The following is a 23,546-nucleotide window of genomic DNA, read 5'->3' as shown; positions in this document are numbered from 1 at the left end:
GTGTACGTGACAATAGATTTCCCTACTGCTATTTCGCGCTACAAAATATGTGGGTGAATGTATTTGTGTAGAAGGGAATTGATTTGTGTAAATAGTGATAAAGACAAAGTTGTTGTTTTTTTCATAATTTATGAACACACATACAATCCTTCAAATATTTTTACACTAACATTTAATTATTTTATTTTATTATAGTTATCTTTTAATTTTTAACAAAACACATAACCTCCCATTAACTAAGAAATCTTATTCTTTTACATAAAGATTATCTTCCTTAGCTACTTTTTTTTTATTGATTCATTTGTTGTCATTGATGATGACGTTGTTTGCAAAATTGAATCTGTAGATGTGGTCGAAAAATCGATAGCTAAATTCAAACATGCAAGAAAGACAGAGAGAGAGAGTGTTGTAAAAAAAAAAAGGCAGTCCGGATATTTCACTATCCGGATGACTGACGTCCTGATAAACGACGTTCTACTGTAAAAGGGTGCGAAGGATTCATTTCAATCTCATTAAATAACGGAGTGAAAGCCAGACATTTCCCCACCAGGTGGAGGACACGAGCCCAAACATGAGAATATATCCTTCTTTTGGCAGACGTCAGATAAACCTAGTCATTAGACTTATTCACTAAATTGTCTTAATCCTAATGTGTAACTTAAAAAAGAAATGTAAGTGTGATTAGCGCTATCAATACTTGGCAATACTTTGTACTAAACAAAGATTGTATTTTTAAGTGTGTGTTATGGAATTGTGTTCAACGCTTGAGAAGAACTGACTTTCTACTTACCACAGACTCAGTGCGCACATATGTCAACAAATCACCCTTTTCCATATATGGTAATAGAACGTAAGGGATACCCGGTTGTTTTTCCACTAAACCAATCAACTGTAAGACATTCGGATGTTGCAAATGTTTCATGATGACAGCTTCCTGGATGAACGCCTTAATAGTTGGGATTCCTGAAGAGAAATCTTAAAAAAGAAAAAAAAATGCATTTAAATGAAAAAATAATGAAGTTCTAGTTGAACACTAAATAATGAAGTTCTAGTTGACCACTAAATATATATATATATATGGCTCCTTTTGTCTCGAAAGGCAATGGATGCGCCCAAGTGAGTCACTGGTTTTGGCTTAATCTTGAGACGGGGCAGAATCTGGTGTGGCTAATCAAGCCAATTCTAGAACGGCAGACTTTGCCACAATTCGTACACGTGTATGCCTCTGATTTAGGGCTAGCAGACAGGGCAGCTTTCTTTTTTTCCCTCTTGATGAAAGCCGCTTCAATTCTTTTGTTCTCAGCAAGGGTTGTCCCAGTCTGTCTCCATGCACTCCGGTCTTTGGCTATGTTTTCCCACATACTTTCACTAATGCCTGAGGCTCTCATGTCTCGCTTGCAGACATCTCTATATGTTAGTCTTGGGCGGCCCTTGGGTCTGACTCCTTCCACAAGCTCAGCATATAAGATATCTTTCGGGATTCTACCATCTGGCATGCGGGTGACATGTCCGAGCCAGTGTAATCTTCTTTGTGTCAGGAGAGCATACATGCTGTTCATATTGGCCAATCTCAAAACTTCCTGATTGGAGACATGGTCCCTCCAAGAGATGCCTATTATGCGTCTCAGGCAGCGCAAGTGGAAACTATTCAATCTGTGCTCTTGGTATATGTATGTTGACCAGCTTTCACTGCCATAAAGGAGAGTGCTCACAACACAGGCGTTGTATACTAGGATTTTGGTCGCTGTGGTCAATTTACCATTTTCCCAGACGCGCTTGGAGAGTTTTGCCAATGCTGTGGTAGCTTTTCCTATCCTTTTTGTCAGCTCGATGTCTAAGTCTAGGTTACTGACAATTGTTGAACCCAAGTAGGTAAATTCCTGCACCACTGAAAGGGTGTGGTTCCCAATTTGTATTATAGGTATTTCTGCGACGTCTTGTGCCAGGATTTCGGTCTTGGAGAGACTTATAGTAAGGCTAAACTCTTGACAAGCAGCTGCTAAGGCGTTCACTAGCTTCTGTAGACCTCCTTGTGAGTGAGATACGAGTTTCGCGTCATCGGCAAACAGCAGCTCCCTTATCAAGATACGACGCCTTTTCGTTTTGGCTTTAAGACGTGCCAGGTTAAAGAGCCTTCCATCGGATCTGCTATGGATGTATATTCCGTCTTCCAGGGATTTAAAAGCACTGGATAGTACGACTGAGAAGAAGATGCCAAATAGTGTGGGGGCCAGTACACATCTTTGTTTTACACCGCTCTTAATGGAGAATGGCCTGGAGGAAGAACTTTCAAACTGAACGGTGCCCTGCATGTTTTCGTGAAAAGCTGACACTAGTTTTCTTAACTTATTTGGGCAGCCGATTCTCTCTAGTACAGCAAACAGACCGCTTCTGCTAACAAGGTCAAAGGCCTTGGTCAAATCAATAAAAGCTATGAAGAGGGGCTGCTTTTGTTCTCTGCTCTTCTCCTGTAGCTGCCGCAGAGAGAAAATCATATCTGTTGTACTAAATAATGAAGTTCTAATTGACCACTAAATTATTAGGTTCTAGTTGACCACTAAATTATTAGGTTCTAGTTTACCACTAAATTATTAGGTTTTAGTTGACCACTAAATAATGAAGTTCTAGTTGACCACTAAATAATGAAGTTCTAGTTGACCACTACATTATTAGGTTCTAGTTGACCACTAAATTATTAGGTTCTAGTTGACCACTAAATTATTAGGTTCTAGTTGACCACTAAATAATGAAGTTCTAGTTAACCACTAAATAATGAAGTTCTAGTTGACCACTAAATTATTAGGTTCTAGTTGACCACTAAATTATTAGGTTCTAGTTGACCACTAAATTATTAGGTTCTAGTTGACCACTAAATTATTAGGTTCTAGTTGACCACTAAATATTAGGTTCTAGTTGACCACTAAATTATTAGGTTCTAGTTGACCACTAAATTATTAGGTTCTAGTTGACCACTAAATATTAGGTTCTAGTTGACCACTAAATTATTAGGTTCTAGTTGACCACTAAATTATTAGGTTCTAGTTGACCACTAAATTATTAGGTTCTAGTTGACCACTAAATTATTAGGTTCTAGTTGACCACTAAATATTAGGTTCTAGTTGACCACTAAATTATTAGGTTCTAGTTGACCACTAAATTATTAGGTTCTAGTTGACCACTAAATTATTAGGTTCTAGTTGACCACTAAATATTAGGTTCTAGTTGACCACTAAATTATTAGGTTCTAGTTGACCACTAAATTATTAGGTTCTAGTTGACCACTAAATATTAGGTTCTAGTTGACCACTAAATTATTAGGTTCTAGTTGACCACTAAATTATTAGGTTCTAGTTGACCACTAAATTATTAGGTTCTAGTTGACCACTAAATATTAGGTTCTAGTTGACCACTAAATATTAGGTTCTAGTTGACCACTAAATTATTAGGTTCTAGTTGACCACTAAATTATTAGGTTCTAGTTGACCACTAAGGACAATAAAAGAGAGAGAGAGCGAGAAAAACTTTAAAATGTTATTTAAAAAAAAACAAAGCTTATATTAAGTGGAATTATATCAATTAGTTTGAATCAGTCATAGGAATAAATGTTAATAGATCTAGTAGACTAACTCGAATAAATCTATGCGATTAGAAATATTTTTACCAATTGTTTTTGTTTAGCGCAACTTCATGCTTTTAGCTTTTTCACTGCGCTATGATCCTAACACTTTTCACTGCGCTATGATCCTAACACTTTTCACTGCGCTATGATCCTAACACTTTTACACTGCGCTATGATCCTAACACTTTTTCACTGCGCTATGATCCTAACACTTTTTCACTGCGCTATGATCCTAACACTTTTACACAGCGCTATGATCCTAACACTTTTTTAATGCGCTATGATCCTATCACTTTTTTTAATGCGCTATGATCCTAACACTTGTCTGGACCAGTTGTAAAAGGGTGGGAAAGAAGGAGGTAGATGTGTGAATGTCACTGCTTTTAAAAACATTTTCACTCATTGCTTAAGCATCATCATGTGGACTAATTCAACTTATATCACCACATCTTGTCAAGTACGATTTCTTTCCCTTGTTCGATACCAAACAAAAGAAAGAATTACCAATAAAAAGAAATAATTGTGCGAAATTTCAACTTGATCCGAGATCGGATGATGTAGAAATAACGTGAACTTTTTATTAGACAGATAGACAGACAGACAGAGTGAGTTGATAGAAGCTGTGTAACAAGAAAAAAAACTTGTTTTATAAAATAAAGCTTATATTTAGCTTACTTATATCAATAAGTTTAGATCAGTCATATAACTAAATTTGTAATAGATCTAGACTAACAATTAAAAAAAAAACATTTATAAAAATAAAAAAAGGGGGAATGACCTGAATTCGAACTCATGGTTTAAGGCTTCTCAGACCAACAAGGTAACCACTCTGCTAATGCAGAGACTACGAACATAGACGATTGAAGAGTTATCTATTGTTTCAATAGTCTGGTCCTAGTTTTCAGGTTTGTGTTCACTAAGACCTAAGATCCTATACAATGGACTAATTCAGCTTATACCAACACTTCAGTCAAGTAATATTTCTTTCTCTTGTTCGAGATACCCAACAAAATACTTAATCACCAATGAATAAATTAACTAATTGGCTAATTTTTTAAAAAGTGATTATTGTATTGTGAGGTAAAAGAAATAATTGTGCAAAATTTCAGCTTGATCAGAGATAGGGTGTCGGAGAAATAACGTGTACAAACTTTTTACCAGACAGACAGAGTGAGTTTATATAAGTATCAGAGAGCTTTTGAAATATTTCGACAAAGAGCTGAAAAGTCGATGAATACTCAGAGATTGTATGTACGACTATTTCGTAAGACGTAGGGTGGAAAGGGAGGGGGGGGGGGTAATCGAATTCACGGGTAAAAAGTACGGAAGGGAAGCGGGCCGTCCCAATTAGATGCAATAGATTTATAAAGCGGGCCGTCCCAATTAGATGCAATAGATTTATAAAGCGGGCCGTCCCAATTAGATGCAATAGATTTAGACAATATTTTTTAAAAAAAGAGGGCACGGCGGAGCAGGATGTAAAAAGGACCAGCCCAAAAACTATCACAGAGTGGCATGGAGCCAATCAAATATTTTAAAATAACTGAAAAGCAGAAGCCTACTCAGATGGTGTAAAGAAGACTAGTTGTTTATTTTTAAAGCCGGAGAGTTGGAGGGGTGGGGAGAGAAAAGTGATACTCGAATTTACGGCCAGGTCCAAGTTAGAAAAGGCACAAGGGGTCCATAGCAATACATTGTAATAAAACATCAAATACTAGTATACCAATAACATGGCTTTATTTTACAAAATTATGTATCTGGATTAGTGTTGGATTCCTTAATCTACAATGGATAAATTACTCAGACCGAAAGAGTTGGACATTGATCCTAATGCTAAAGTTGCGAAGCCTGGCCCGAGATGTGACTTTAAAGAAGTAACTGCAGAACAGCACAGAGACATTTGCATTAGAGACACCTTTATAACTGGTCTGGCATCCAACACTATTAGACAGCGGTTACTGGAAAAGACATCTCTTACTCTACAAAGCGCTTTTGACGAAGCTAGAGTGTTAGAAAAAGCGACAACGCATGCTCAGGCTTACAATTCAACGAACGAAATCTCCTGTGGGGCAATGAAAACGCCAACTTGCTCCCATCTAGAAACATTCATTTCTAATTAAGACCAGGAATTAAATGCCATTAAGTCGCTATGCTACCTCTGTGGTAGGAGGAGACACTCTAGGACTGAATGCCCTGCTCGAAATGCATTAGTCATCAATGCGGAAAAAAGGGACACTTCCAAACTGTTTGTAAATCAAGTAAAACAACAGCCACTATAGCTGCCAGCAAAATATCACTGACCAGTGTGTACGTTGTCATCAACGCATTTCTCTGGGCTTACACATTCTACGGCCCAAGTGAACATCTATGTTTTAATGTTGCAAGCTCTCATAGACACTGGCAGCTGTGAAAGCTGCATATCAGAAGCCATCGTCAAGAGAAATAAATGGCCAGTACGCCCTTCTACAAACAGAATATTCATGGCCACTACACATCTTTCTGAAAAGACACTAGGACATACTTTTGCCGATGTCCAGTACAAGGGAGAACACTACGAAAAGGTAAAACTTTCTATACTTGCTGGATTGTGCTCGGATGTAATCCTTGGTGTAGACTTAATAAGTCTTCATAAGGAATTGACCATACCGTACGGAGGAAAACGCAATCCTCTACACATCTGTGGTCTTAAAGCAGCACGAGTCGAAACACCGAGCTTATTCAGTAATCTAACTTCTGACTGCAGACCAGTGGCTACTAAGTCCCGAAAGCACTCAATAGGTGATAACAAATTTATTGAGTCTGAAGTTAGAAAACTCCTCTCGGACAAAATCATTGAACCTTCAAAGTCTCCCTGGAGAGCCCAGGTGCTGGTGACAACAAACGAGAGACATAAAAGAAGGATGGTCATTGATTACAGTCAAACAATAAATCGCTTCACCTTACTGGATGCATACCCAATGCCCCGAGTCGATGAACTGGTAGAACGGATATCCAACTATTCCGTTTTTAGTACTCTAGACCTCAAAAGTGCCTACCATCAAATACCAATAAAGACTGAGGAAAGGCCATTTACTGCATTTGAGGCATGTGGCAAACTCTACCAGTTCTGTCGCATCCCTTTCGGTGTTACCAATGGAGCTGCATGCTTTCAGAGAACAATAAATCAAATTATTGAGAATAAAAAGTTGCAGGACACCTTTGCCTACATGGACAATGTAACGGTAGGTGGTCATGATAAAGAGTCGCACGATGAGAATATGCAAAGATTTCTAGATGCTTCTAGAAAGTATGGGATCACATTTAATGAAGACAAAAGTACGATAGCCACTGACAAAGTTTGCCTATTGGGATACGAAATTTCTAAAGGCCTTCTCAAGCCAGACCCTGAAAGATTCCAGGCTTTAAGAAATCTTCCTCCTCCTCATGATATGCGCTCACAAAAACCAATCGTGAGCATGTTGGCGTACTACTCGCAGTGGATCCCAAATTTTTCTAACAAAATAAATGTTTTGGCAAATAACACGTCGTTCCCTCTTTCAGAAACAGTAAAGACAGCCCTTAACGAATTAAAGCAGGAACTGGAGAAAGCTGCCATCTTCACCATCGACTATACTCGACCTCTGACGGTTGAAACAGACGCTTCGGATGTTGCAATAGCTGCCACCCTCAACCAGGATGGCCGCCCCGTGGCGTTCTTTTCAAGAACACTCTCGAAAAGTGAAAGGCGGCACTCAGCTATAGAAAAAGAAGCTTATGCCATTGTAGAATCTTTAAGGAAATGGCACCACTACTTAGTAGGAAATCGCTTTACCCTTGTCATGGATCAACGCTCTGTGGCCTTCATGTATGACAAACAGAGCAAAGGGAAAATAAAGAATGAGAAAATTCAAAGGTGGAGACTGGAACTGAGCTGTTTCCACTACGATGTCTTGTATAGACCAGGCAAACACAATGTAGCGGCTGATACGTTTTCTAGAAACGGGTGTGTGTCAGCTATGAGTCGAAATGAATTGAAACTGCTCCATGACTCTCTGTGTCATCCGGGAGTAACAAGACTATGGCATTTAGTGCGAGAGAAAAACTTACCTTTCTCTTGTAAAAATGTCAGGCTGGTTGTCAACCAGTGCAGAATCTGTGCCGAAGTAAAACCCAGATTTTTCAGTAATTCTAATGGAACTTTAATTAAGGCGATGCAACCTTTCCAGAGACTAAGTATGGACTTCAAAGGACCGCTCCCTTCTACATCTCGGAACACATACCTGATAACTATAGTTGACGAATTTTCAAGATTCCCGTTTGCATACGCCTGTTCTGATATGTCGGCTCTAACAGTAATCAGATGTCTAGATCATTTATTTGGACTATTCGAAATGCCTGACTATGTACACTCTGATAGAGGTACCTCATTCATGTCAAGAGAGGTGCAGGAATTTTTTACACGAGAGAGGGGTGACCACAAGCAGGACGATCCCTTATAATCCCAGAGGAAACTCTCAAGTAGAAAGGCTAAACGGGTCATTATGGAAAGCTATAACTCTGGCCTTAAAAACTCAAGGACTCCCGGTTTCCAAATGGGAGCAGATATTAAACCAAGCCCTGCACTCTCTTCGTTCTCTGCTGTGTACCGCTACAAACGAGACACCGCACGAGAGAATATTCAAGTTCTATCGCAGGTCCACCTTTGGCTAATCACTCCCGACATGGTTAGCTCAACCAGGAAAAGTGTTGTTAAAAAAGGGAGTCCGTGCATCCAAAATATGACGATGGTACAATAGCTGTGGACTTAATCACACAGTATGCCATTGTAAGACTTCCTGATGGAAGTGTCACAGCGACATTTGGCCCCCGCTCCAATAGAGGGAGAATCAGAGGTGTATCAACATATGGAACATGAAGACTTTGAGCCAGAGACAAACCCTATCGGCTATCACACAGATGCAGGTGCCTACTGACCATGTGACTATGGAACCAATGGCTGCTCCTAACACACATGTACAACAGGGGGGAAATGGACATCAAGAAGTAAATGCAGGGGCGGAGTCTCCTGTTAGAGAGCCGCCGATGTCACCAACTCAAAGCGACGGCAGTATTGGTCCTGGTAGATATAACCTAAGACCAAGAACAAGCAGACCTAATTATAAGGTCTAACATTTATTTAATTATTTTTCCATATCACAAGTTCTAACTCAGTATCTGTAGGCTTAATATGACACACTTAGAACTGATCATTTTATTGTGTATAGCTTTTCTAGTTAGAATATTTGTATTGTATTACTTATTACATTATTATTCAAGACTATTTTCTCTACTGGTCTAACCTAATATTTGTATGCATAATATGACACTTAGGGACTGATAATGTTATAGTGTATAACGTGTTTGTTTAGAGTTATACAATGCTTTTCAATAGAGTAACTCTGTAAGTATTCTGTAGGGATACTAAGGCCTCCTATATCGCTGTCCTTCACTATTATTTACATGTTTATGTTCCTATAACTTTTAGGCGGGGTGAATGTAGTGTAACTGAGTTGATTTTCTGAGTGCGTCCAGCGTGTCAGAAGGTCATGCCCAATGCGTGTTTCATGCCCAGTGAGTGTGTTTCATGTCCAGTGTGTTTGTGTGTGTGTATAGACTGCATCAGTGTTATGCGAGACGTGCTGGTTTCATTCACTGTTCACTGTAGTCTAATTTTGTCGAATAAAGCCATGGTATTGGTGTACTAGTATTTGTTGTTTCATTACAGGTCAAACGGTGTAAAGAAGACTTTTGTTTGTCTATTTTTAAAGGCGGAGAGTTGGGGGAGGGGGGAGAAAAGTGATACTCGAATTTACGGCCCTGTCCAGGTTAGAAAAGGCAAGGGGTCCATAGCAATAAAAAAAATGTATATAAATAGAATGACTACAACTACTTTAGGCAAAGTGTTGAATGATGAGTTAAAGTATTTTATTAATAATATAAATTTCTCGGAATAAAATTTCTATTTGCCAGTAATCTAAAAAAATGAGTCTTGTTCTTGAAAGTGTCCAATTACGACTAAGCGTGCATGCTTTGTCTTACTTAATATTGAAAAGTCTATTATGTAATCAAGGGTGAAAAAGTGACTTAGAAGGAAGCTGATGTTTTTGTTGTCATGATCGTGGAAGAAGAAACTAGTTGAATGATCATGTGACCACAAGGCTTCAGTGCAATACATTTTGGGCTGAAATATTGACATATATTTCGCCATTGAAAAATAAAGTGCTTATAAACACACACACATTAATTTTACAGACTAGGACATACAAACACTTTTCATTAAATACTTTGTAAGCCTGATTATTAATGATCTTTATATCTTTTTTTTTCTATTTTCCTATTTTCCAGCTTAGCTGCTGTCTTTATAAAGAAAGAAATGTAAAAATCATGTTCAATGATAATTCAATGTTACTACATGAACTTTTTTTTCGGACTCTACAATCGTTGAAAGAGATTCTACACAAAGAGGAATGGAGAAAGATGGTTGACAGATCATGTGTGGTGCACCAAAGGTTCAACGACTAAGATAAGGTAAGAGTTAAAAGAGGAAGAGCCATATGAGATAATTGACAGACTGAAGGTGGCCTCTAATACTGTCTGTCTGTCTCTGTCTCTCTGTCTCTCTGTGTGTGTGTGTGTGTATGTGTGATTGTATTGAGGCTGTGATCTTACTCCCCAGTGATCACGTGACGTTAGTCTCCACTTACCTTGAACAGTTTTAACAGCCACTTTAAGGCAACAGTCTTTGGTCTTTAAAACTCCTTCATAGACACAACCGAAATGTCCTAAAAGTAAAACACAACCAAAATGTCCTAAAAGTAAAACACTAACAAAATATCCTGAAAGTAGAATGTCCAAATAATTACTTGAAGCTTTATAGTTTTACTAAGAATTGCAACTTAACAAATGAGTCCTTGAGGCTAGACCCAATGTTGTATTTTTTAATCTACAACACAACATTCGCTCTTACTCTTAAAATAATAAAGTCTCGAATGTATTCATTAGAATGTATTCATTAGAATGTATTCATTAGAATGTATTCATTAGAATGTATTCATTAGAATCAATTCATTAGAATCAATTCATTAGAATCAATTCATTAGAATGTATTCATTAGAATCAATTCATTAGAATCAATTCATTAGAATGTATTCATTAGAATCAATTCATTAGAATGTATTCATTAGAATGTATTCATTAGAATGTATTCATTAGAATCAATTCATTAGAATGTATTCATTAGAATGTATTCATTAGAATGTATTCATTAGAATCAATTCATTAGAATCAATTCATTAGAATGTATTCATTAGAATCAATTCATTAGAATCAATTCATTAGAATGTATTCATTAGAATCAATTCATTAGAATGTATTCATTAGAATGTATTCATTAGAATGTATTCATTAGAATCAATTCATTAGAATGTTTTCATTAGAATGTATTCATTACAATGTATTCATTAGAATGTATTCAGTTCAAACTATTGACTCAATATCTCATTACACTGTGCAGCCTGAACGTAACGTGTGGACAGAGGCTCCAGAAACTTTTGTCAGATAGATTTTGACATGTCGCTTGTGCAACGTAATACATTAATTTAATGTGCATAATAATTACAGGTAACATTGTCCGCAGGTGGTCGATTTAGATTTTCTTTTCGCCGTCTGCGTTTGTCTTCGGCAGCGGATTTTCTTTTGGTCTCAAATGTGTATCCCGCGGCCTTCGTGAGTGACCTCCAGCTGTCTTGTTCTGAGACCTCTTTCGGTCTATCTATAAACCTCGGGAAAACAGAAGTCATGTTCTAGAAGTCACCCAATAAAATCTACCTAACCGTAAACGGACAGCCCCTTAACGTGGTAGACCACATCACATATCTAGGTAGTATAGTGTCAAATGACGCCTCACTTTCAAGGGAAGTTGATAACCGTCTCACCAGGGCAGTGGCGCTTTTGGACGCATCTATTAGTCTAGCTGTCTGTCATTTAGTCTTTCTGTCTACTTGTTGTTCTACAATTATACTATACTCACCAGAGCCAATTAATTTTCCAATTGTTATATCTTTTGGTTTTAAAATAATTTCATTCATATTTATTTTCATTGAGGCAAGAGATTCCAAACGCTTGTTTTTACATTCTTGTAGTCCTTCAATAACATACAGAAAATATCAAATGTAATGAGACATCTAAATCTAATTGACTCATAATAATGAATTACATATAAAGAATCTATTTGATATGACGTCAAAGAAAAAAAAAAGACCTAGTTCGACTAACAAAATGTCTTTCTCACTTATCTACACAAGAGAGTTCACGAGGGTTTCTAGACATAGGCGCACCCAGTTCTTAGAGCCTATTTTTTTTTATTCAGAATACCGGAATAATATTATACCAAATGGTCTAACATGCGAAGGATTCCGCCCCGTCGCCTCAGCGTGGCGCCTCCGTGGAAACGTCTAGTAGTGGAACTAGACAGGCTAAGGACGGGAAGCGATACCCTGCAGGATACCCTGGGTGAGCTTTTTTTTTTATCTCACTCGGGGTGGGGATGAAACAAAAGTCTCGGGTGAGGTAGCCCCACGTTCTACAAAGAGGGCCGACATCAGTGTCCCGCTAGTAGCTGGAGTGGCACGGAACAGTGGCGGTCACAGTATAGGAACATGAGGTCAACCGCATGGTTAGCGCTGCCCTCGGCCACTTATAGCGAGTGGACCCAGGATCGATACGCCCCCTTACTCCAAGGCTGTTACAGGACTTGGGGTGAAGAGCGCTGGGTCCAAGCAAGTTCGTTGGATAAAAGCCTTTCTAACGAGCAGTGGGATAATGGCGCATTCGGCGCCGTTTCCCTACTGGACTTTATCGAAGGTCTAGCATGAAACTTGAATTTACCGTAACTTAGTGGAGAGATTTTTATACAATCCTTTAGTGTTAAGAAGTTGTTTCCCTTAAAAATCAGGAACACAATATTAACAATAATGAGATTTTTGTGACGTTTAGCAAGAAAATTATATGTACTATAAGCGACAAGAAAGATTTTAAAAAATGATTTAGAGTTTAAATGTTTTTCTTAAAATATCCGGAACAACTGATTTTTTATAATAATTCTTGCGATGTTTTAGCTAGAAAATTAACTATCACATATATTAGAAGATCGATTTCAAAATCATTTGGCGTTAGGTCAATTTCTTTTTCAAAACAAAATCTGGAACATTCTTTTACTTATAAGAAGTATTTTGTGATGTTTCAGCAAGAAAATTTTATGTAAAATAAGTCAAAGAAGTGACTTTCTCCTTTTAAAATACTAAACAACCTATTGTCGATATTTTTGTACAATACGTCATTTGACATAAATTTGTTTTAAGTTGAAAATCAAGAATAATTTGATATCGATAATTAAACTAGAGTGATTATAGTGACGTACGTATTGTCCAAGAATCAGACGTGCGATTTCAAACAATAATTTGTCGTAATTTTTTTTATGAAACAATATCTGGAACAACTTTATAGCTAATAATAATAATTAACCCACTAACTACATTACTCCATGACACTACAAATGGTTTTAGGGTTGACACTAAATGTACAAAATGTGTGTCCCACTTACTATACATGGATGATCAAAAGCTATATGCAGAAACCGAGACACCTTAATCAAAACAGTAAAACGCTTTAGTGACGATATCTATATGTCTTTTGGCCTGGATAAGTTTGACATCCTAAGCATTAAAAGGGGCAAGGCAGCTAACACTAGCATTGCATTTGAAGGCATCGAGGAATTGAACTCTGCATCTCTTTATAAATATCTTGGAATAAACCACAATGCCAAGATAAACCATAAAAAATTAAAAGAGGACTTTCTTGGTAAATATAAGCAAAGAGTAAATAAAATCCTCAACACCAAACTGTCTGGCAGTAACCTCATCACTGCAATAAACAGCTGGGCCGTCCCAATGCTCCTTTATATATCCAATTTTATTAAATGGACTGACACCGACCTACGACCTGACAGAATCACGAGAAAATTACTAACCAAATTTCGATGCTTACACCCAAAGCCCTCCACCACAAGGTTATACCTGCCCAGGAAGTATGGAGCTCGTGAATTGCAGAACATCTTCAAATTGTGTAAGATGCAAGTCTTAAAAATACGATCAAAACTGCACGCCTCCAGTAATGAGCTAGTTTCCTTACTATGCAAATACGACTCCGATGCAACCCCTCTGAACCTACACAATGCTGATGTCAATGTCGGTTTGGACGACGTCGGGCATGAGATTCGCCAATGGGAAGAAAAAACACTCCACGTAAAATTTCCGGCTTTATTAGATGGGGACAACATCGACAAGGCTGCTTCCTTAGCATGGCTCAAAGCAGGTCATCTCTACCCTGAAACAGAAGGCTTTGTCACAGCAATACAGGACAGAGTAATTAGGACAAAAAAAAAACGAGAAGCATATTCTAAAACTCAATGTTGTCGACAAATGCCTAAAATGTGGAAATGTGGGTGAGTCGATTGAGCACATTATGGCAGGATGTTCAACCCTATCAGAATCAGCCTACCTAGGTCGCCATAATCAAGTTTCAAAGCTAATACACCAACACTTGGCTCTGACACACAATTTGATCGATAAGGACGCTCCCCCTTATTATAAATACTCGCCACAAGATGTTTCGAGTCTACTGAACATCTGCTGTACTGGGATAGGCCTATTCTGACCGACAAAACGGTAGATTTCAATCGCCCTGATCTGCTGTTCGTTGATAAAAAAGAAAAAAAACGCTACCATTATCGACATCGCCGTACCACTCTCATAATTTAAGAAAAACTGAGATACAAAAAACAAAGAATATGTGGGAACATAGGCTTCGAGATTATGCGTCTATGGAAATTATCCAAAATAGCAATATACCCCATTGTTATATCAACCGAGGGGATAATAACAACTGACCTCATTAACACCTTCAAGGCCCATAACATTCAAAGGAACATTCTCGTTGCCTGTCAGATGGCGGTACTGTTGCACGCCTGCCACATCAGCAGAAAAATACCTCAGTGAAAACTGTTAAAGGGACTACGATGAATTTTGTTTCTCTTTAACGAAACTCGACGCTGGCAGTACCAGAGAATGAATACTCGTTCGTTTCTAATATAATAGTAATAATAATTTTGGTTGTCCCTAAGGAAATTTGTCTTACAATTTGTGCAATACACCTAACAAAACATTATAACTAGAAAAGTCAGAATAGAGATTTTCATTTAGCGTTATATATATTATTTATTTTAAAAAATCCAGAACAACTTATTTTTAGCGGCCCCCGAAAGGGGAAAAGACGCTATTAGTTTTGTGCGAAATGTCTGTCCGTCTGTCCGTCCGTCCCGTTTAGATCTCGTAAACTAGAAAAGATATTGAAAATCCGACATCACAATATTTTAGAACATTCAAAGTTCTGATGCAACGGCTACTTTTTTTTCTGAAAGCGAAAAATCTAATTTATAAATCAGTTATGCAAGCAATTTTTAAAGAGAAAAAGCTAATTAGTATGCATTATAAGTTAGACCTAATTTAAAACGAATAGCAATCTTGTAAACTTCATCTTCCTAAATATTCTTTATTGCGGAATTTTTTTTTATTTTTTTTTTTTATTTGAGGATTCGAATAAGAGATTGAGCCTTTTCAAAACAATTAGATCAGGGGAGGCGCGGTGGCTGAGCGGTAAAGCGCTTTGCTTCCGAACCGGGGGTCCCGGTTTCGAATCCAGGTGAAAACTAGGATTTTCAACTTTGGGCGCCTCTAAGTCCACTCAGCTCTATTGGGTACCTGACATTAGTTGGGGAAAAGTAAAGGCGGTTGGTCGTTGTGCTGGCTACATGACACCCTCGTTAACCGTAGTCCACAAAAACAGATGAATTTTACATCATCTGCCCTATAGACCACAAGGTCTGAAAAGGGAACTAGTTAGGCCAGGTTCACATCTAACTTAATATTCACTTTCACCTATCCTTTGATCTGCGGGACCGTTGGGGCACTACACAAGATTTGTTAACCTTCTTTCTCCATTCTTATCTCTCATTTGTCTTTGATATAATTTCATTCGGATGTTCTTTCTGAAAATATTGAAGCCTGCCTGGGGGACCACTTCGGGGGCCGATTTTGAGTTTGTGTTTCCACACAAACTGTCTTTTGTAACCTTGTTTTTATCATGGGTTTTTGCGATGTTTAAGCAAGAAAATTAAAATTTAACTCTCTATACGTAATTTTCAATAGCACAATAGGAGGTGCGATGGCAGAGTGGTGAAGCGCTTGGCTTCCGAACAATATGGTCCCAGGTTTGAGTCCTGCAATTTTTATCGGGATCTTTAGGGCGCATCTACACACAGCTTTAATGGGTGTCTAGAAATAGTTGCGTAAAAGTAAAGGCGGTTGGTCGTTGTGCTTACCACAGGACACCCTCGTTAACCATGAGCCACAAATCAGGAGACCTTTATATCATTGCGCTTTAGAGACAAAAAGAAAGAACGACAAAGAGAGAGAGAGAGAGAGAGAGAGAGCAGGAGAGAGACAAAGAAAGAGAGAGACAAAGAGAGAGAGAGTTAATGAGTAAAGAGAGACATTGAGAAAGAGAGATGGCGAGAGAGAGTGACAAAGCGAGACGAAGAGAGAGACAAAGAGAGAGAGAGAGTGAGAGACAAAGGGAGAGACAAAGAGAGACAGACAGAGCATGAGACAAAGAGAGACAGCGAGAGAGACAAAGAGAGAGAGAGACAAAGAGAGACAGACAGAGCATGAGACAAATAGAGACAAAGAGAGAGACAAAGAGAGACAGACAGAGCATGAGACAAATAGAGACAGAGAGAGAGACAAAGAGAGAGACAAGGAGAGAGGGAGAGGAGACATTTGGGCGAGCATTACGATGCGCAACATGAGTGCAAAAAGGGGGAGTCAAGAAAGAGAAGTGTCGCAACTATCTATTTAGTTGCATAGTTAATTTGTTCTTTATTTAATAGCGCCGATTTCATCAATAGTTGATGACGTCATTCGCGCTATTTTATTTTCTTGTGTAGTAGCTGCTCTCCCCTTGTCGCTTCGTCATAAATGTTTGTTATGACGTAAATATTTTCTTCTTGATCGTTTGGTTCATACACTCCATCTAGCGCTGTAGAGCCAAGCGGTATTTTGTGAGAGCTTGAATTCTCCTTGTGCTTCTGTTACTGGACAGCCTTAGCGTTGGCTTTGGATATATTCATAAAGGATTATTTTGACCCCTGTTTAGGGTGAGTTTTATTTCACATTGTAAAGTTATTCTTACTATGTATTCGGTCGCATTCGTCTATTATAATTAGATTAGAGGATTAGAAGAATCTGTTATTTGTCTTTCTCTAGGGTCTCAGTCTCAGGTTTTCAGTTTCCGTCTCAGTCTCAAGTTTTCTGTAGCAGGTTTTTCGTCTAAGGTTTCGGGACTGAAGTTCGAGTTTGATGTCCCAGATTCCAGATTGTGGATTTCTCTATCCAGATATGTTGTGAAGTTGTGATTTGAACTTTGACTCTTCATCGTGGTGGTACATTTATCTTGGTTAGAAGAGAGATTTACTTGTGTTGCCACTGGTTAGAAGAGAGATCTACTTGTGTTGCCATTGGTTAGAAGAGAGATCTACTTGTGTTGCCACTGGTTAGAAATAGATCTACTTATGTTGCCACTGGTTAGAAAAAGATCTACTTGTGTTGCCACTGGTTAGAAGAGAGATCTACTTGTGTTGCCATTGGTTAGAAGAGAGATCTACTTGTGTTGCCACTGGTTAGAAATAGATCTACTTGTGTTGCCATTGATTAGAAGAGAGATCTACTTGTGTTGCCATTGGTTAGAAGAGAGATCTACTTGTGTTGCCACTGGTTAGAAGAGAGATCTATTTGTGTTGCCACTGGTTAGAAGAGAGATCTACTTGTGTTGCCACTGGTTAGAAGAGAGATCTACTTGTGTTGCCATTGGTTAGAAGAGAGATCTACTTGTGTTGCCACTGGTTAGAAGAGAGATCTACTTGTGTTGCCACTGGTTAGAAATAGATCTACTTGTGTTGTCATTGGTTAGAAGAGAGATCTACTTGTGTTGCCATTGGTTAGAATAGAGATCTACTTGTGTTGCCACTGGTTAGAAATAGATCTACTTGTGTTGCCACTGGTTAGAAATAGATCTACTTGTGTTGCCACTGGTTAGAAATAGATCTACTTGTGTTGTCACTGGTTAGAAGAGCGATCTACTTGTGTTGCCATTGGTTAGAAGAGAGATCTACTTGTGTTGCCACTGGTTAGAAATAGATCTACTTGTGTTGCCACTGGTTAGAAATAGATCTACTTGTGATGCCACTGGTTAGAAGAGAGATCTACTTGTGTTGCCATTGGTTAGAAGAGAGATCTACTTGTGTTGCCACTGGTTAGAAATAGATCTACTTGTGTTGCCATTGGTTAGAAGAGAGATTTACTTATGTTGCCACGGGTTAGAAGAGAGATCTACTTGTGTTGCCATTGGTTAGAAAAGATCTACTTGTGTTGCCACTGGTTAGAAGAGAGATCTACTTGTGTTGCCATTGGTTAGAAGAGAAATCTACTTGTGTTGCCACTGGTTAGAAGAGAGATCTATTTGTGTTGCCACTGGTTAGAAGAGAGATCTGCTTGTGTTGCCATCGGTTAGAAGAGAGATCTACTTGTGTTACCACTGGTTAGAAGAGAGATCTACTTGTGTTGCCATTGGTTAGAAGAGAGACCTACTTGTGTTACCACTGGTTAGAAGAGAGATCTACTTGTGTTGCCACTGGTTAGAAGAGAGATCTACTTGTGTTACCATTGGTTAGAAATAGATCTACTTGTGTTGCCATTGGTTAGAAGAGAGATCTACTTGTGTTGCCATTGGTTAGAAGAGAGATCTACTTGTGTTGCCACTGGTTAGAAATAGATCTACTTGTGTTGCCATTGGTTAGAAGAGAGATTTACTTATGTTGCCACGGGTTAGAAGAGAGATCTACTTGTGTTGCCATTGGTTAGAAAAGATCTACTTGTGTTGCCACTGGTTAGAAGAGAGATCTACTTGTGTTGCCATTGGTTAGAAGAGAAATCTACTTGTGTTGCCACTGGTTAGAAGAGAGATCTATTTGTGTTGCCACTGGTTAGAAGAGAGATCTGCTTGTGTTGCCATCGGTTAGAAGAGAGATCTACTTGTGTTACCACTGGTTAGAAGAGAGATCTACTTGTGTTGCCATTGGTTAGAAGAGAGACCTACTTGTGTTACCACTGGTTAGAAGAGAGATCTACTTGTGTTACCACTGGTTAGAAGAGAGATCTACTTGTGTTGCCACTGGTTAGAAGAGAGATCTACTTGTGTTACCATTGGTTAGAAATAGATCTACTTGTGTTGCCATTGGTTAGAAGAGAGATCTACTTGTGTTGCCATTGGTTAGAAGAGAGATCTACTTGTGTTGCCACTGGTTAGAAATAGATCTACTTGTGTTGCCATTGGTTAGAAGAGAGATTTACTTATGTTGCCATGGGTTAGAAGAGAGATCTACTTGTGTTGCCATTGGTTAGAAAAGATCTACTTGTGTTGCCACTGGTTAGAAGAGAGATCTACTTGTGTTGCCATTGGTTAGAAGAGAAATCTACTTGTGTTGCCACTGGTTAGAAGAGAGATCTATTTGTGTTGCCACTGGTTAGAAGAGAGATCTGCTTGTGTTGCCATCGGTTAGAAGAGAGATCTACTTGTGTTACCACTGGTTAGAAGAGAGATCTACTTGTGTTGCCATTGGTTAGAAGAGAGACCTACTTGTGTTACCACTGGTTAGAAGAGAGATCTACTTGTGTTACCACTGGTTAGAAGAGAGATCTACTTGTGTTGCCATTGGTTAGAAATAGATCTACTTGTGTTGCCATTGGTTAGAAGAGAGATCTACTTGTGTTGCCATTGGTTAGAAGAGAGACCTACTTGTGTTACCACTGGTTAGAAGAGAGATCTACTTGTGTTGCCACTGGTTAGAAGAGAGATCTACTTGTGTTGCCATTGGTTAGAAGAGAGACCTACTTGTGTTACCACTGGTTAGAAGAGAGATCTACTTGTGTTACCACTGGTTAGAAGAGAGATCTACTTGTGTTGCCATTGGTTAGAAGAGAAATCTACTTGTGTTGCCACTGGTTAGAAGAGAGATCTATTTGTGTTGCCACTGGTTAGAAGAGAGATCTGCTTGTGTTGCCATCGGTTAGAAGAGAGATCTACTTGTGTTACCACTGGTTAGAAGAGAGATCTACTTGTGTTGCCATTGGTTAGAAGAGAGACCTACTTGTGTTACCACTGGTTAGAAGAGAGATCTACTTGTGTTGCCATTGGTTAGAAGAGAGATCTACTTGTGTTACCACTGGTTAGAAGAGAGATCTACTTGTGTTGCCATTGGTTAGAAAAGATCTACTTGTGTTGCCACTGGTTAGAAGAGAGATCTACTTGTGTTGCCATTGGTTAGAAGAGAAATCTACTTGTGTTGCCACTGGTTAGAAGAGAGATCTATTTGTGTTGCCACTGGTTAGAAGAGAGATCTGCTTGTGTTGCCATCGGTTAGAAGAGAGATCTACTTGTGTTACCACTGGTTAGAAGAGAGATCTACTTGTGTTGCCATTGGTTAGAAGAGAGACCTACTTGTGTTACCACTGGTTAGAAGAGAGATCTACTTGTGTTACCACTGGTTAGAAGAGAGATCTACTTGTGTTGCCACTGGTTAGAAGAGAGATCTACTTGTGTTACCATTGGTTAGAAATAGATCTACTTGTGTTGCCATTGGTTAGAAGAGAGATCTACTTGTGTTGCCATTGGTTAGAAGAGAGATCTACTTGTGTTGCCACTGGTTAGAAATAGATCTACTTGTGTTGCCATTGGTTAGAAGAGAGATTTACTTATGTTGCCACGGGTTAGAAGAGAGATCTACTTGTGTTGCCATTGGTTAGAAAAGATCTACTTGTGTTGCCACTGGTTAGAAGAGAGATCTACTTGTGTTGCCATTGGTTAGAAGAGAAATCTACTTGTGTTGCCACTGGTTAGAAGAGAGATCTATTTGTGTTGCCACTGGTTAGAAGAGAGATCTGCTTGTGTTGCCATCGGTTAGAAGAGAGATCTACTTGTGTTACCACTGGTTAGAAGAGAGATCTACTTGTGTTGCCATTGGTTAGAAGAGAGACCTACTTGTGTTACCACTGGTTAGAAGAGAGATCTACTTGTGTTACCACTGGTTAGAAGAGAGATCTACTTGTGTTGCCATTGGTTAGAAATAGATCTACTTGTGTTGCCATTGGTTAGAAGAGAGATCTACTTGTGTTGCCATTGGTTAGAAGAGAGACCTACTTGTGTTACCACTGGTTAGAAGAGAGATCTACTTGTGTTGCCACTGGTTAGAAGAGAGATCTACTTGTGTTGCCATTGGTTAGAAGAGAGACCTACTTGTGTTACCACTGGTTAGAAGAGAGATCTACTTGTGTTACCACTGGTTAGAAGAGAGATCTACTTGTGTTGCCATTGGTTAGAAGAGAAATCTACTTGTGTTGCCACTGGTTAGAAGAGAGATCTATTTGTGTTGCCACTGGTTAGAAGAGAGATCTGCTTGTGTTGCCATCGGTTAGAAGAGAGATCTACTTGTGTTACCACTGGTTAGAAGAGAGATCTACTTGTGTTGCCATTGGTTAGAAATAGATCTACTTGTGTTGCCACTGGTTAGAAGAGAGATCTACTTGTGTTGCCACTGGTTAGAAATAGATCTACTTGTGTTGCCATTGATTAGAAGAGAGATCTACTTGTGTTGCCATTGGTTAGAAGAGAGATCTACTTGTGTTGCCACTGGTTAGAAGAGAGATCTATTTGTGTTGCCACTGGTTAGAAGAGAGATCTACTTGTGTTGCCACTGGTTAGAAGAGAGATCTACTTGTGTTGCCATTGGTTAGAAGAGAGATCTACTTGTGTTGCCACTGGTTAGAAGAGAGATCTACTTGTGTTGACACTGGTGCATGAACTACACATGATTACAGAATCTTTGTCTTGAAATGGACATTAAAGAGGGCAATATCTTTTTCTTATACATACTATTTAAGTATTGAAATTGAACCATATTATATTATATCATGTAATTATACATTGGATAAATATCATTAGATTAAAGTAATAGTTTAATTTAAATCATCCTACACATTGTCTATTAGTTCATGTCTAACTGAGTGTGTGTATGGCGTGTCTGTCGGGCTGAACTTGGGCCTAAAATAATATAAGTTATAAAGTAATTATAACTTATACACATCTTACAAATTAATATTGTTTTACTACCTAAATACAGTACTATTCACTACTTAATGCAACAAAGACGTGACAAGACGTCAAGAGAGTAGGAGAAGGAGACTAAGAGAAGGGGAGATAAACAGAAATTAGCGATGCAATTAATTCAACGTCACAGATCCTAGAAATCACAAGGTAAAAAATATGTTAGTGGGGGTCGTTAAATGCGGGCCGTTTGATAGGAAATGAAGAACAAATTGAAGAAAGGGAAGTTTGGGCTAAAATATAAACAGCCTGGAGACAAATCAAAGGACGTAGCCAGTGTATAAAGAGACTTGAATTGTCTATTTTTAATGTATAGACATGTGACACATTCGTGCGAAATTCTGCACGCTCTATGTCACAGCATGTATCAGAAAAATACTTTTTTAAAAAACCTGTACTAAATTATTGACTTACTTTGTTTCACCAGAGTTATCTTCTCTTTGTTTGCCACTGCAACAGTGAGCAGAACTATGGTCACTAAGATAGTAGTGCAGATCACAAGGCCTACGTACAAAGGTCGTCTTCCTGTCAATGAGGCAGTGGAAATCTTCAACACTCCTAGAGATTTGATACATTGCGGAGAGTGTACTGTAACATGATAACTAATAAAATGGTCGGTTATTTGATGATAGTTTGGTTTCGTTTTTTCTCGCTGTTCGTTTGTCTCACTTTTGACTTCCTGTACTTTGACTGCTATAGTTTCCTTTTTCTCTGTAGGGCTTTTAACCCAAGGAGTATTCATTGTGCTAGCTTCAGTCGAAGTGCTTGATTGACTATAGAGCTGCCTGGAGAATAGGTTGATATCAGTAATATTGCAAGTTAAATGTCCGCTCAAAATTCTAAGTACTTGACAACTGTTTCCGCCAATCTCAATTGTAAAATTACTCGTCCAATTTTCAGATAAATTCTTGCCCTGTATATTGAAGAATTAATGTTCATAGTTTTAAGTTCATTACAAAACAAAACAAGAAAAACATTTAAAATACTTTCTTTTAAGAAGACAATACTGTACCTCATTTATACAAGTTAGAGATCCATTATTTTTCTCTTAATAACTATTGGCTGTTAGATTTAAAAAAATGGAACATTTTGTACCCGCCCCATTGCCACCTCACTGGTGAAGCGAATGCCTAGGTCTACTAGACTTTAGAATAGTCCAATCATAAGCCTTCACATCTAGATTTAGAAGACGAACATTAATTTATTAACCTCTTGAATGAATGCAAAAATAACCGAAGACATATTGTCCATTCAATGGTCTAACTAGAGTTTACCCAGTGTAGCCAACGAGCTAGGATTTTTTTTCCCAACGATATAGGCTACATGATGCTACATCAACTGTCAAATTTCTAGGAAAATCGTAAGAACCGTTTACGTTACTCGTTTAAAAGTTTTTTCCCAGAAGGTTCCAGTGAAGTTGAACAGAGGTGTAGTAAAAAGAGACATAAAAAAGACAAACATAAATAGTTCTTTTTTTTTTAAATAAAGACAATACATTCTTGATACAACTTAGAGAACGATTTGTTTCGTTTAATCACCTAAATGTGTAATTGGGGGGGGGGGGGCATTATAATTCAGG

The 23,546-nt window shown here is 38.4% G+C and overlaps 1 protein-coding gene across 2 annotated transcripts in view; it reads right to left on the bottom strand.

Moving 5' to 3' along the window:
• LOC106054088 (tyrosine-protein kinase receptor TYRO3-like) overlaps window positions 1-23,546 on the bottom strand; it is a 109,414-nt gene that overhangs the window by 67,124 nt on the left and 18,744 nt on the right. For both annotated transcript variants that reach the window (XM_056025248.1, XM_056025247.1), the window contains exons 4-7: window positions 22,382-22,880; window positions 11,667-11,780; window positions 10,342-10,419; window positions 791-975 (exon numbers count right to left, since the gene is read on the bottom strand). In XM_056025248.1, the coding sequence (XP_055881223.1) occupies window positions 791-975; window positions 10,342-10,419; window positions 11,667-11,780; window positions 22,382-22,880 (876 nt within the window). The remainder of the gene's footprint in view (window positions 1-790; window positions 976-10,341; window positions 10,420-11,666; window positions 11,781-22,381; window positions 22,881-23,546) is intronic.

Source organism: Biomphalaria glabrata, chromosome 4, assembly GCF_947242115.1.
Source record: "Biomphalaria glabrata chromosome 4, xgBioGlab47.1, whole genome shotgun sequence".
NCBI classification, from domain to species: domain Eukaryota; kingdom Metazoa; phylum Mollusca; class Gastropoda; family Planorbidae; genus Biomphalaria; species Biomphalaria glabrata.
Note: the sequence above shows the minus strand (reverse complement) of the source record. Positions and strands in the feature narration are given on the sequence as shown.